This window comes from Cebidichthys violaceus, unplaced genomic scaffold (genome assembly GCF_023349555.1).
Source record: "Cebidichthys violaceus isolate CVI_PGR_0920_01 unplaced genomic scaffold, fCebVio1.0.p SCAF_383, whole genome shotgun sequence".
NCBI lineage: Eukaryota > Metazoa > Chordata > Actinopteri > Perciformes > Stichaeidae > Cebidichthys > Cebidichthys violaceus.
In genome coordinates, this window is record NW_027176576.1 from 14,529 (window position 1) to 29,885 (window position 15,357).

Here is a 15,357-nt window from a genome sequence, read left to right on the forward strand (position 1 = left end):
AAGAGGATCTACCCTTGAAGCCCGCTGTTGCTCGGCATCGTCATAATTTAACCAAGAAGGGAAAAAAAAAAAAAAGTTGAATCAGGTTAAAAGGAAGTCAGAGAGAGAGAGAGAGAGAAAAAGAGAGAGTAAAATAAAAGACTTTTGCACATGACGGTGGGGGTATTAAGACAAGGGGGAGGGGGGGGGGGGACAGAAGTGGAGAGAGGGAACTTTGTCTTTGTGTCTGTCAGTGGGCTTTGAGCATGCAGGGAGGGTTCCCTTGGCGGGGGAAGCTTTTTGTTGCCGCTGTGTCCCACTATGTTCTGAGAGATATCAGCCAGCAGAGGGTCAGAGCGCTGCAGCTTTTTTTTTTTTTTGGTTCCCTGTTCCCAAGGAGATTTTCCAAAATCCCTGAAATGAACACTTGTGCAGAGGATGAACTCCACGAACGACTCACAACCAGATCTACACACAGAAACACACACACACACACACAGACACACACACACACAAGCGTTAGACAAGCGTTTGGCGGTGCCTATGGTAGAGCGCTCTGCGGACGCGACAATTTTCTCAATCTTTTGGTTTGAGCTTTCAGTTTGACACGTATCAGAAATGAGTTTTCTCCTCAACACACCCCAGGAGCTGTGGACTGTGTGTGGGGTTTGTTTTTTTTTGTGAGCAGTGCTGACAAAGATCGTTGTGTCCAGAAATGAGACTCGGACTAAAGTTTGAAGTGAGACCAGCGCTGTCAGCGAACTGTCAGCGTTGTGTGTTGTTTAGCTCATCACCCATTGTTTCATTGCACGTCCTATTGTCCGTTAGCCACGGGTTTGAGACAATCACAGGGAGACAAAACAAAGCTTTTATAAAAGCTTTTACCAGCAAAGGAGAAACGAGTGAATGATTATTCCAGATTAGTTCAGTTATTGAAAATGTTTCCCCGTGTTTGTTTTAATAATGTTTGCTCAAGCGGCGTCGATCGGAGATGAAGTGCAGCGTCAGACTGTGTTCCTCACGCAGTGTGATCGTTGTTATGCCGACTGCCTCCCATATTAATCATCCTCAGTGTCAACATGTTCAGCCTCTGTAGGGGAACAGACATATTGAAGCCCGTAATATTTTCTCTTCAGAACTATCCTCTTTTACTCTGGAGGCGAAGATTAGGGATAATCTAGACGTCGGACTGATACACTAACTCCTCAAATTGTCAAAAAGTGGAATTTCTTTGATATGAACTTGATGTTTGTGTCTCCCCCTCTCTCTGAATATCTTCACACTGTTTTTGTCTTGCCTCCGTTTTTGGCACAAAAGGAGAATAAAGAAGTTTTCTCACACAAATTGCTGCCGATGAAGAAATCTAGCATGGATCCCTGCGTAGAACGCTAAAATAACGGTGTTGTCTCCGTTACTGTAAAAAAAATAAAACATCCAGTGATTTCTGCATCTTTCCATGTCTTTCTTAGGGGAGATTTGTGCCTTTAGGATCTATGGTCAGGACGCTCCGTTTGAGGCGGTGGTGTTGAATCGCACATCGGGAGAGGGAGTCCTGCGGGCCAGCGGCCCTGTGGACTGCGAGAGCCAGAAAGAGTATACCTTCATAATCCAGGCCTACGACTGCGGGCCGGACCCAGCGGGCCGACTGGAAGAAGTCCCACAAGTGAGTCCACCGGTCTCAATGTCTGTTCATTGTTTGTGGGTGGATTTGGCTTTTCTGTGTTCTGTCCCGGTTTACTAAGAGTGAGAGACGTCGCTCAGTGAAGACCGAACTTTGGTTTCTATTGATGTTTCTGAAGGCAACTTAGCTATCAGACATCTGAAAAATCTCCAAATACGAGAACGCCATCCTGTCTTTAATATACGGTATGTGGACAGTACATGTTTCCACATTATTAGAATACGGTATGAGCAAACAAATTATAGAATTCAATCCTTTTTTTTACAACAACAAACCACTTAACAGACAAAAATATGTTTCGCAAAATAACGGGAATATGTTACAGTATATTGTATATTACACTTGACTTGCAACAAATTATGTTTGTCTGAAGCTTAAAATGTTCATTTGTGTTTGACAACATTTTACACATTGTGACCTCAAGCATCCATCGACTGCTTGACATGTTTGTATCTCTGAAACGTTCTTTGTGCGGGATAGAAACCCCGTTGTGAAAATGGTAATTGTCGGACCCTTTATAAAGCTGTCAAACGCTGCTAATTATTATGTATCTGTGCATGATTCACTTGTTTGGCTGTGGGAGTAATTCTGACTTAAAGTGGGCGGACAAAGTAAAAAAAAATAAATTAAAATATTTACTCAAAAGGTACAAAGGCAGCTGCATAATTACTCATATTAAGTTCTCAAAAAAAAACGCATGAGAAACAAAGAGAAACTTTCACAAGTTGAGCCTCATCAACTCTATTATAGAGGGCATTACACCGACGGTAGTGGTGCACTTTCTACCTGCTTCATACAAATGAATACTTGAGTGTCTGAAATATGAAGTGATATGATGCTTATTGATCTCAAATCATTTTCAACCGTTGTCAGAAGTGATTTGTTCACCTGTGGTTTCAGGACCCTGCTTTAGGGAGGACTGGGTTATGATTTCTGAGTTTGTCCTCTTAGGCAAAGATTACAACTATATCATTGTATTACAATACAATAAACCCTCCCTTTTTAAATCGATTTTTAAGTTAGGTGTTTAAGCGAAAAATAGAACACCTTTATATTTTGCACCAACGGCTCAAAATAGTGAGGAAAAAAATACCGTAAATCTACGATTAGATGCTGTTTTCTACTGTAAGTTCTCTTCTTTCGTTCCTTATTTTCGCTTTTCCCCAAGATGTCTCAGTACGTCTCAGCTGAGAGTCCTGTTCTCAGGATATGTCCCCCTAATGGCCCATCAATGCTAAGTGTGTCTGCGTGTGTGTGTGTGTGTGTGTGTGTGTGTGTGTGTGTGTGTGTGTGTGTGTGTGTGTGTGTGTGTGTGTGCGGCAGCGCTATGTGAGCGAGATTGACAGGCGGGCAGAGCGGCGCGGACAGCAGCAAATCAAACCCTCTGGTCCTTCAGTCGGAGACGAGGAGCTTTCGAAAAAATAGGCTGCAGCGGGCTTTGGTACTAAAAGGAAGAAGAACAGAGATAAATTTATCAGCTCTGAGATCTGTGATGAATTTCACCCGCGGATGATGAATGACAAGAAGTGTACGTGTGTGAGAGTGTGACATTATCACAGCGTGACATTCTAAATAGGCCTCATTAGGCTAATGTTATTAATTAGCCAGATGTGCTTCTTCAGATGCACCGCGAGTTGTTGTCAGCGAAGGTCACCGGGAGGGAAAAAAAATGGAATGATATGATCTGAATGATTGCTCCATTTATATACTTAAGTGCACAAACGTTATCAGAGTGTATAGTTCATAATATCGCTTTCTTCCAGCAGATGAGGTTCGGTCTGCATGTGTGTGTTTGCATCAGACTATAGGGAAGGAGGTAGTGAAGTAGTACCAGCTAGTACCTTAAAACACAATGTGGCTTTGCAGGATCTGCTGTTCGATGAGCCTGACGATGACGGCATCTTTTCCTTCTCTTCATTCTCCCATCCTCCATCTCTTCTTTCGCTTCCATCGATCATTTCCACTCCACTTTTCTTTGCGTCCTTCCTGCTGTGCTCCCTCCCTCCCTCCCTCCTTGCTCCCTCTTTCTTTCTTTCTTTCTTTCATCCCTTCCTCTGCTCAGGGCGGTGGTTCACATCCAGGTGGATGATGTCAATGAGTTCTGCCCCGTGTTTCGGGAGCCACTGTACAAGGCATCGGTAACCGAGGGCAAAATCTACGACAGCATTTTGCAGGTATTTAGATATTATATACTAAAGATAGTATGATGTAGTCAGCATCATTGTTGCATTGTTACAATCAAACCTGACTTATACATGTGCAGTTTATAGTCTATTTAGTGTTGGTCAAGAACTGACAAGTTGTAATTTGCAGGTGGAAGCTTGGGACCAAGACTGTTCACCGCAGTACAGCCAGATCTGCAACTATGAGATCGTCACCGCAGGGACGCCATTTGCAATAGACCGCAATGGTAAGTGCATTTACGTGTGTGTGTGTGTGTGTGTGTGTGTGTGTGTGTGTGTGTGTGTGTGTGTGTGTGTGTGTGTGAATCTGGCTTGGCTGAATGAGAGACTGGACTGTAGTTCTAAATGATGTGATTAGGTGTGAAGTATGTGTCATTGTGAGAGGGGAAACTAGGAGAGCACAGCGAGGGTCCGTTTGTGTGCCTGGAGGCTTTGTTCTTGTTCTTTTATTAGATTCAAATACATTGAAGGGACACACACACACACACACACACACACACACACACAGGTCATCTTTAAAGGTTCTCTATGCAACATTCAGAGCATTGATATAGCAGCAAAACAACTATTTGCCGTGTAAAGATATGGCGGAGTAACGTCTACCTGAGCAAATACAGAAGTCGCTCTCCCTCTGTTTGTGTTGTAATCCCAGCTTCCCTGTGCTTCGTTGACATAGCCGGGCCCGGCTGTGTGTGCCTTTTTAGTGCATAGTGAGCGCATAGTGAGCGCATGTGAGCGCGCCTCATGGCAGCCGCTCTGCAATGTTCTCGTGCCGATGGCCATTCTCCAGTTCCTCTCTCTCACCCCCCCTCCAAGAAGACACTGTTAGCTTCTGACAGCACTGTTAGCCGCCCGTCATGTAGAGGTCATTCACAGGTACGCTCTGAATTACATATCGAGCGTCTTTGAACCGCAATTTTTAAGCCAACATGGATGAGAAGTCCTTCAGTGCAGCAGTTTACTAAATCTCATCTTGTGTGTGTGTGTGTGTGTGGGGGGGGGGGGGGGGGGGGGGTTGCTTCTCAACCGAAACAAATTAGTGTGAAGGCTGTATTTTAAGGATCATTTACTTGGAATTATTTCAACGATGAATAAAATACTATCCGGAGTGACTCGGGGGTTTGTTGGTGGTGGAAGATGAGAGATTGTGTTGATTTACAAGCTGCTGTAAAAGATGTATTTAATGTGTGTGGAGGGCATTAGGCACCGTCCCGGGTCGTCATTTTATGGACGTACACCAACAACAGATGAATTTGAATATTACTCTTCTCGAAACTAGTGGCTGATTCTTCTTTTTGTTGCAATCATGTTGTGATCCTCGAAAGTGGATTTTTCGTATCGTAGCTCAAACGTTACTCACCAAAGATGCATCTTTAGTTTTTGACAGCTTCCTTCTTTCATTTCTTTTTTTAAGTTTCCTTTTGTTTGTTTGTGGCTTTTACACCAGTCCTCGTCTATTGGGGCAGAGTGCTTCTTTTACTTTTTTCTTCTTTCTGATTGAGAGCTATTCTGAGCACATCTGCCTATATAAAATCACAGCTTTTGGATTTGCACTGCCTCCTCGCTGAGCTGATCTGAGTGCAGCGTAATCTAGACTGACGAGAGACTGGAGGGCTTTGTGTGTGTGTGTGTGTGTGTGTGTGTGTGTGTGTGTGTGTTGATTTCTACCAATAGATCTGACAGAAGCACACATCTTTATTATTTCTTAACATTGTGTCTCTTTCTTTCTCTCTCAGGGTCATATTTATTATTTTGTCTTCTATTTTTTTTCTTTTTCTTCTCTCAGTGTATTTTACAGTCGTCATTTGATTTGAACTTCTCTCAGGCACAATAATATTGTTTGGATGGAAACTCAAACACACAGGGAAGCGGTTCCACCCACTTTATAGAGCAACGTAATTGTGTGCACTGAGGGAAGTGCGATGAGATTAACATACTGAAGTAAATAGCTGTACTGCAGCATGTGGCTCTGATTCAAGTGCACTGAAATGAAAGCAGACAGTGATTAAGAATGGAGAAGAACACTATACCTGAGTTCAGATGTGGTTGTTTGCACCGTGGCTACAGGCAAACCGAGCTCCGGTGAAACATCCCTTTGCTATGTTTTGATGTCTATGCACTGTGCCTAGATCCAACACAATTCAAAATGTATAGTAGCCACATATAACACATGCAGGGGTTGGTGAAATCCGATGTGTGTAACGTGTAGACAGCACCTGCAATCCAGGACACCTTTTCATCCTCACACATACGCTGCATATTTACCACATCGAGGGCTGAGCGGCTCGTATTTTTAGGAACATAATTAAATGAAATACCTTGCTGAGACTATAGTGAGTGCTGTGCCGACCCAGATGTACTGCATTTCTTTTCGTGTTTTATACCTTGGGAATGCGTGTTTGTATCCGCCGGCTACCGGTAAGCGGCGCTCTCTGGTGCCGCCGAGTGAGATGTCTCACAGTAAGCAACATTCGTCACGTAAGAAGTCATTATGCAACCGTGTTCACGAGTTGAGTAGTACTCCTTGTGACAAGCTGAACTTCACGTCTGTAATTGGTGGTCCCTTTTAATAAACTTAATCTGGAGATTAAGAAAAATCCTAATACAGATGGGCACCGTGGATCCCCAGAGAGGGAGACGTCAAAATTAAAGTGAAACGTTCGTCTTACCTGTTGAAAAAGGTGGTTGAAATCCGGCTCCTGAACTGTCGCCGTTGTTTACACCGGCTGTGGTTTAACAGTCGCTGTAGGAGATGTTTGTTTGACTCTGACCTCGTCGCCTTTCTTTCTCTTGACATTTTAAGATCGTCTCTTTTCTGCCGTGGCTCTGAACCGATCGCCGCTTCGCTAGAAACTCCTCTCCTCTGGCCTCCCCTCCTCTCGCCCTCGTTTCATCTTTTCTGCTCTGCTCTCCGACGGCAAACCGGAGTGACAGCCGAAGCCTCCAGATGCAAACCAACAAAAAATAGCCTCGGTTGTCCTCGTATGTTCCGTCGACCGACTGTGAACGACGCGATAGGAAACATCTTCGCGTCGCTTTCGAAGCCTTGCTGTTTATCTTTAGGAACGTCCGGATCGTCTCCCGCATATAAAGGAGCCGCTTTTGATCGTCATCTGTAAAATAATTCCGAATAAAGAATCTCGTGTTGTTTCTTTGTGATGCACCAGCAGCTGACTCTGTTTAAAGAGACTGTGAACCGCACGGCTGCATTGTTCAAAATGTAGCTCGGTCAGTGAAACATACTCTAGGATTTGTTTGCGAGCAGTCTTCCTGCTTCCCTGGGGTGTAATCCCTAGTGAATCGATACGGCCGTAATATTTTTCCTCACACTTTGTCGGGCTCCTCAAAACATGTAGAGGGGACGTGGGTGAAGACCCCTGCAGACCCCTGGTAGTCCCATGCACTTAGGCTTAAAAGCATCCAATATAAAAAACAATGTCAAGGAATCAATGAAATACAAAAGAGTCCTCTGTCTTCTCCTCTCTCTCTCTCTCTAAGTCTGTGTTTGTTTGTGCGTGTTGTCTACCTCTGACAAATAGCCAACCCCCCGAAACCTTGGTGGCTACAGTTGAGCGGTCTTCACTCCACCCGGGGGGCCGCTCTCGTGAGGCGAGACGAGCGGGGTTTACCGCACCTTTATTTTAAACTTTGGACTCATCTGCTCTCATAAAACCGGCTCACATGCCCGCTAGTATTTCATTCCTGCAAAGCTAACACGCTCTAGCAAGTTCTTGGAATACGAAAACAGTCAAACGAAGGAGCTGCTGCAATCAGCGCTCTGGTTGATATGAAGTCACCGTCCCTTCAGGGTCCCAAAAAAAGTAATATTACAACTAAGTTCGCTAAAAACAGGTTCTACTAGGTAGCAAATGAAGTGTTATGGTGACACATCAATCGTCTTTGAGACATAAGATTGATGCGTGGATGACATATTTTTTGTAGTTCTTTCTCAGTAATTCTCAATAAGAAGCAGTTATAATGCTGCGTATTTCTTCGTAACACATTACTACGTAAAGGCGCTGTGAGCGTTGCTTTGTGTTTGAACTGGTTTTGATGCAGTCTCAGTGGAACACACGATGCTTCCAAATGACCTGCATAAGTAGATCTGACAGCAGGAGAGAAGATTGGCTGGTTGTTGTTGTTGTTGTTGTTGCTTGTCGACTGGGTCGGATTCTCAGATGAAATCACGCGGAGAGGCTCCGATTTTCAAATGCAACACAAGGTTACTGGACCTTCAGTTTCCAGTAAAAGGCTGCAATAAAAACACACAGTTATGTTTTGTTTTCAAAGGAGCACTTTTTTTTTTCTTTTTTCTTTTTTTTAATGCAAAGTCAGTTTCAATTACTGCTCAGCTGGAAGTGTTTTCTTGCTCTATTATTGTCAAACAAGCCTAACCATTCTTCACTTTATCAGGTAAATTATATTTCCTCTCTCTGTGTGTGTGTGTGTGTGTGTGTGTGTGTGTGTGTGTGTGTGTGTGTGTGTGTGTGGTGTGTGTGCGTCCTTTAGGAAACATCAGAAACACAGAGCGGCTGAGCTACGACAAGCAGCAGAGCTACAAGATCATGGTGACGGCCTTTGACTGTGGTCAGAAGAGAGCAAAGGAGGACGTGGCGGTGAATATTGATGTCAAGCCTGTCTGCAAACCCGGATGGCAAGGTCAGAGCTAAAGAAGCAGCCACCGGAATATCGTCACAATGCATTCATTTGCCTTGGGATAATTGGCAGCGTATACGTATTCCTACGCCGGCTATAATGTTTAAACGTACTTAAATGTAACGCAACACTACCTGAATTGGAGCAGACGGTGCAGTATTTTAGCATATCCTTTCCCTCGAGGGAATTCTATCTCATTTCAGAATGAACGTCTCTCGAGGAAATCAGAGGACCTGAACAAAAAACCTCCAGAGGGAAAGTTGACTGGAGTGTGTGTGTATGTGTGTGTGTGTGTGTGTGTGTGTGTGTGTGTGTGTGTGTGTGTGTGTGTGTGTGTGTGTGTGTGTGTGTGTTTTTCCCTTTCTTTCGTTCCTCCTTTAACATGCTAGCAGCTTGGCATTCGAGTCAGCCCGTCTCCCCTGCTGCTTCACCTGTCAGCGCTGACAGGCGTCTCAGGGAGTCAAGCTCACACAGGAACGAAAGAGGGAGACAGGCCGAGATAAGACGGGGGGGGGGGGGGGGGGGGGGGGGGAGGAGAAAGAAAGAGATCAACAAAGAGCCCGTAGGGGAGGAAAGAGAGGAATAAACTTAGAGTGAAGGATTTTTTTACATCTTCAAAATATTGCCGGCTAGTTAGAAAACCCCAATCTGCTGCAAAGCTGTGCTTCATTATACGAAAGCATGTTTTCTTAAACATCACGAGTAAATAGTGCTGGTTTAAATCCACGACCAAATCCACCTAACAGTCTCATTCATTCCCATCTTCTTATTATAAAGCTCCAAGAGCAACTGAGCCAGGGTGATTCAAAACAACTGCAGTTTATTCATGAACAAAATACAGTGAGACCATGTGGAGGATACGTCATTTTCAAGTTGTTGTTTTTAAGCCTTTAGTACAGACAGGGAAGGAAGGAGAGAGAGAGAGAGATACAACAAATAATAAGTCATATGTACAAAATCTGTATCGCTACAAACTTTAAAAACATTATATATGCGCCGTGGCATGGAGTTAGATCGTTTGTTTCCAATAATTAAGACAATAATACTGTGCATTAAATAATGGATTTCATCTCATCCATTATTTTCATCTAAACACCGAGACGATCGCCAAAGTTGTGCGTCCATTTTGAGATCATTTGAGAGTATCTTTGGTTCTTCTGTTGCCTGGAACAACATACGGTTCAAATACTCCTATATTTCAAATACGACTATAATTGTGGGAAAAAAAAAAATTACATCTGACCAAGCCTAATGTTAGAAAAGAAATCCATTAAGTGCAAAGAGAGCACTTACTGAAAAAGATGAGAATGCCAGTTGTTTAGGCTTTAGGGACACTCATTGAGGAAATGTCAGCGCACATCACTGAGTGAGAGAGAGAGAGAGAGAGAGAGAGAGAGAGAAGAGGAGAGAGAGAGTCTGATGTTGAGAAAGTTGTCTGAAATGTCATTCAGCTTTTTTTTTCTGGTAACGTCATCTCATGTGCAGCAGAGCTCAGAGGAGCCACCGCTTTTGGCGCAGCAGGCCGAACAAAAAGAAAATCATTTAGGAATAGAAGGGAAACGTGCAAAACTCCCGACGGCGCTCCGGGTCCGTCTATCCACTCTGAGCGTTAGAATCGCAAAGCAACACTTTCTATCTCGCCCTCATCAATGTTGCATGAATCTTTGCGATTGGCCTCATAAAGAAAAGGGCCGTACTGCGTAATCCTGTTGTAAAACATTAACCCATAGCAGCGTAGATGCCTTGGATAAAACATCAAGTCTTTGTACTCAACTTATATATTGTCCGTGTGTAAAGGTCAGCAGTTCTTCTACGGCTCTTTTTTGGGTGGAGAAGGCTCCCCGGCATATATTACGGCTAAATACGTCTCGCTCCACCTCACTTCTCACTCCTCACTCCTCCTCGGCCTACCTGATGTCAGTTTGTTTTTCTTGTTGTCTCAGGATTCATGATATCATATTCTGTAGGCTTGGAAAGAGTTGCCAGGTGTCCACCTACACACCACCTACACACACACACACACACACACACACACACACATATTCAGTTGTGCTGGTGAATCCGTTTCACCAACAACATTCAAAAAGGTTTTCGTACATCGAGGCGAGATGTAAACCCCTGGGTGATGAAAGTATAACACCTGGCAACAGGACTGACAGTTACAAGGTCAGCACCTTTTTTCTACCACGCCTGTCATGTTACCGGCTCGTTCGCTCTCCTTTTGACTTGATGCGGGGGGAGGGGGGGGGGGGGGGGGGGGGGGGGGGGGGGGGGGGCAAGAAATCACGGAGAAAATCTCAAAACCAGTGTGGCTAGCCGTTCCTTCATTCAAGACCCACGCGCTCATTAAGAAACGACGACGGAAACGGCAACAATGTTAGCGACAAGACAGACGGCGAACAGTATTTAAAGATGGAAATATGCTAAAATAGTTGTTTATCACTTGAAATACAAGTAATTATACATGCTATGAATGAGGTAACATTTGAATTCGATGTTTCCTCGAAAGATTTCGTCGTTCTCGTCAAATGCTCCTTAAAAACAATAAAGAATGTTGAGATCTCAGACCAGCGAACTACATCTTGAGGGGTGAGACTGACTTAGACATCAGGTATCATTTCACTACATTAACAATGACTCAATGTGTAGTTTATTTCTTCTTCTTCTTCTTCTGGATTTCTTGGAACCATTGTGATACCAGGTGACCTGTGCTCGTATAACGTATGACACCAGTTACATAACTAAATGAAAAATACCAATGTTGATCGTTAAAGGTTGGAGCAAGCGGGTGGACTATGAGCCGGGGACTGGAAGCAGGCAGCTGTTTCCCAAGATGCACATAGAGACGTGTGGAGGTCCTCTGTCTGGCGTGAAGGCGATGTTGGAGCTGCAGACCAATCACATCGGGAAGGGCTGTGATCGGGAAACGTACTCCGAGAAGTCTCTGCAAAAACTCTGTGGTGAGTGGAGAGGAAGAGGAAGAGGAAGAGGAAGAAGAGTAGTGAGGTACTATTTACGAGTCGGGGACTATGAGAGAGCAAAGGGGAGTAATAATAATGTCAGACAAGGAAAAATGGTAATTCAAAGAAGAAATTACCTCCTGACATCTTAGCCTCAGCTGTGTATTAATATGCCAATCTCCGTTGTGCCATTTCAATCCTTGAGACTAATTTGAAATAATTGGTTTTTTTATTATTATTTAATTCCCAAAACGTCATCATTTTGCTCGCCGTGGTTTTGCACTTTTGCACTGTGACGCTGTACAAACCGAATGTTTCTGTTGAGGAATTAGAATTCAAATTACAGATGTGTGCAACAGTGATCATTTTCAGTACGTTTCCCTTTTTGACACTTGATTTGCAATTTTGTCGATACGTCACACAAGCCGCTGATTTGCAGATGCGAGTTGTTGATTATGCTGTGTCTCGTTAATCAACGGTTTGTTTCTCAAAATATGCGTTCAAATTGCCATATTGCTTTTGCTTAGAGTGAGGGGGATACAGCAGAGGGCCAGTATATACAGTACAGGGTTGCAAAAGTAAGTTTGCACGAACACTAGGTCGTGATCTGATCCGTGCCGACTTCTGTCGCTCAGGAGAAATCACGCAGGGAAAAAGAGAAGCGGTTTTCCCTGCAGCTTGATGCTCAGCGTCGTACCTTGTGATTGACACATCCAGGTGCGGCGTCAGGCAGCACCGACCTCCTCCCCGCCCCCGGCCCTTCCGCAAACTGGACGGCATCTCTGCTGACCGACAGCAGCCGCGACAGCGACCTCAATCTACAGATTCGACGGACATCAGGCCGCTAATGTTCCGGATCACGTGGTGCCCCAAAACCTGACGGACCAGTTCACCATAGCAACGTGGATGAAACACGGGCCCAGTCCAGGACTCAGGGCCGAGAAGGAAACCCTTGCTGTGCAACTCTGACAAGACGGGTGAGGAAACCAAGACGTATATCTTAAGAAGTACATTCCCATCGTCTAACTGACGCGTTAGAGAGCTTTAATAACAAATTATCATTGAGTTTATATGAATTATCTATATTTTTTAGAAACATTGGCGCTCTACTGGAAACTACTTAAATTCTGATGTTCCTTTTACCGAAACTTACTTCAAACTATGAACATAACCTAATCAAAAACATCCGTTTCAACAAAATAACAAGATAGATAAGCCATGACAGAGGGCCCACAACGGCAAGTGTCTTTGAAAGTTAAAAACAAGTTCCCCACTACACATCTGAACCGAGCTGCCTGAACTGTGTAATTAAGCAAGCCATCTGCACATTGCATGCTCTCACAATGCTCTCACAGATGCTTATTAGCTTACGAAATGTGTGGTCTGATCTTGTAATGCAAAAAAAAACAAAACTGCAGAGCGGTTCGTGTTAAACCATCAGAATCTTAGAAACCAATTTTTTTTTTTTTTTTATCCATTGCAACTTTTTGGCTTTAGTAAAGGATATGAACGGCACCAGAAGGCTCAGCGCGAAGGCAGATCACCACCACTGTGGTGAAACAGGCCCGTGTATTGTATCCTGTCAACCGTCTCGGCTGAGCCTGGTGACATCAAAGATGGGAGATACAGAAAAAAGGATGGTGATTATTATGAAGTCCCAGTGAAACAGAAGTTTCAGTGTCTTTATCTTCTGTACTGAGCGTTCCCCAGAGAAACAGAATATACATCTGATGCGTAGCTGCAGAGGACCGAGGCTCCGCTCGTCTCCCTTGTTGCTGAAAAGTTGCACGTTGATTGATGGATGAATGTCACCATATAATTGGTCGAAATTGGTTGCTCGCTATAGCTTATGTAAGCATGTTTTGTTTTACGAGAAGAGAAGATGATTGGATTTTGATATAAAAATACGAAGAAACAATCATTTTTGGGGGGGGGGAAAAGAATTTGCACAATATGACCAAGGAATGTGTTCTAAAGGGCTAAAAAGGCATCGTTCATCTCGAGCTTTGCATCTTATAGAAGAATCAGAATGTCAACTTTATGCTTATTCTTATTCTAAATCCTGCATCCCTTATTGTTTTTTTTTATATTTGCATTCAAGAGTTCACGCTGTGAAAGATTTTAGTGCTGCAGAGAAAATGTAAAACACCATTTTCAAATTGTAGAATTGCAAAAAAAACAAAAATGGGGAAAGCTTTGTATCGACTTTATTATTACAAACTGAGTGTTCTTAAATGTGACTTGACGTCGTTTTGAAGCGTTGTGTGGGTGAGAAATGACAAACATCTGTTTCCAGTTGAGAACACTAAAGAAAGGAGGCAAGCGGCAGCTCATCACTGCCGGGTCGTATTCAGAGGAGAATCTGTTGCAGACCTGACATCTCATCCCGCCTCAAGCTGATTCATTTTATAAAAGCGGAGGCAAGTGGGACTCACCTGTTATTGCCATCTCACACAGAAACCAGTTGATAATCACAAAGCAGACATGCAGTCTTTCAGTCACACTGACAGTTTGATGCACAGAAACCCGTCTGAGGAAGCTGAAAAGAGTCGAGTCGTTCACACACACGCTGTGCTTCTCTGACTTTTTGTATGACTCCAGAAAGAAATCAATAAAAGAAAACCAAAGGAGCAGATGTTGGAGTCTGTGTGTGTGTGTGTGTGTGTGACCGTGCACGTTTGTGATCTTCCCGCTGCAGAAATGAACCGCCACCATTACTCGCTGTACGTCCACAACTGCCGCCTGGTGTTCCTGCTCAGGAGAGATTTCGCTCAGGTCGACACTTTCAGACCGGCCGAGTTCCACTGGAAGCTGGAGCAGGTGAGAAGCGCGTCTGCGTGAGTTCGTCCGCGTCCCGTTTGGGAGCGCCAGCGTAGGTTCGAGGGGTGATTTTCTACAGCGTGTGAAGGCCTATCATTATTTATGTAGTGAAAGGAGAGGCTCTCATTCTAATTACTGGAGGCCCTCCATCACTTTCTTTCCCTCGCTGAGGGAGATAAGAGGGTAGGAAGACACTGTTATATGTGTACACACACACACACACACACACACACCACACGCACGCACACACACACGCACACGCATGCAAGCATAGACCCAAAGTGGAAAGTCTGTTTAGTTATGGGTAATAGCTCACCCAGCAGCAGATCTCTATTATCTGTCATGCTTCTGGAGAGTTGTTGAACTAATTTGCTGTTCACTGTTTCAGTCCTGCAGAAAGCCGTTCAAAGGAGGGGATGGCACCACGTGAAATTGCTTCAGCTAGAAAGATGCATATAATAATATATATATATATATTTTTTTTTTAGTTGCACAGCACTTTCCCAGCTGTAATTATCCCGCAGATGTACTGTACGGTGTACTGTACATAACATCTGCATTTCAGAGGATATTATGCACAGCTGGCAGGTATTTTAACAGAATATGAAGATACACATTTGAAGTTGTAATCCATCAGTGACATCTGGTTTTTGTCCCCTCCCTTTGCAAACATTACAATGCAGGGTTAGAGCGGTGACTCTGGAGCTGGAGTCTTTGCTCAAGGACACATCAGTAAGGTGGAGGCTTGAATGAGAATCATGCGGCTGAAGGGCGTCTAGTCGCTGTAGTTCGCCCGGCGGAGATATCCGACTGTACAAAAGAACAAAAATGATGATATTCATGATAAGCCAATGACCTCTTGCTCGGGAACCTCCCCTTTCAACAGACTCACAAAATAGGGACGCAGCATATGTCCACTTCATACTGATATTAATACAAAACGCTTACATAATCACAGCAAGCTCTTAAGAGTTTTTGATTTGTTTTTGTGTCTCTCCTTGTATGTGTGACCATGTTTTTTTTTATATATTTCTGATCAATCCTATCAATCATATTGGAAAGATTACATTCCAAGGCT

At 43.9% G+C, this 15,357-nt stretch overlaps 1 protein-coding gene across 1 annotated transcript; it reads left to right on the forward strand.

The window, feature by feature from the left end:
* Positions 1–1,448: 1,448 nt before the first annotated feature.
* On the forward strand, positions 1,449–14,296 carry LOC137884475 (calsyntenin-2-like; the record flags this gene model as incomplete). Its single annotated transcript, XM_068726252.1, is given in 10 exon segments — positions 1,449–1,620; positions 1,622–1,642; positions 3,723–3,834; positions 3,974–4,070; positions 8,353–8,502; positions 11,274–11,459; positions 12,177–12,274; positions 12,276–12,410; positions 12,412–12,436; positions 14,158–14,296. Coding segments are annotated over 10 exon segments (1,135 nt in total), but the record flags the coding sequence as incomplete, so codon positions are not given.
* Positions 14,297–15,357: the final 1,061 nt, after the last annotated feature.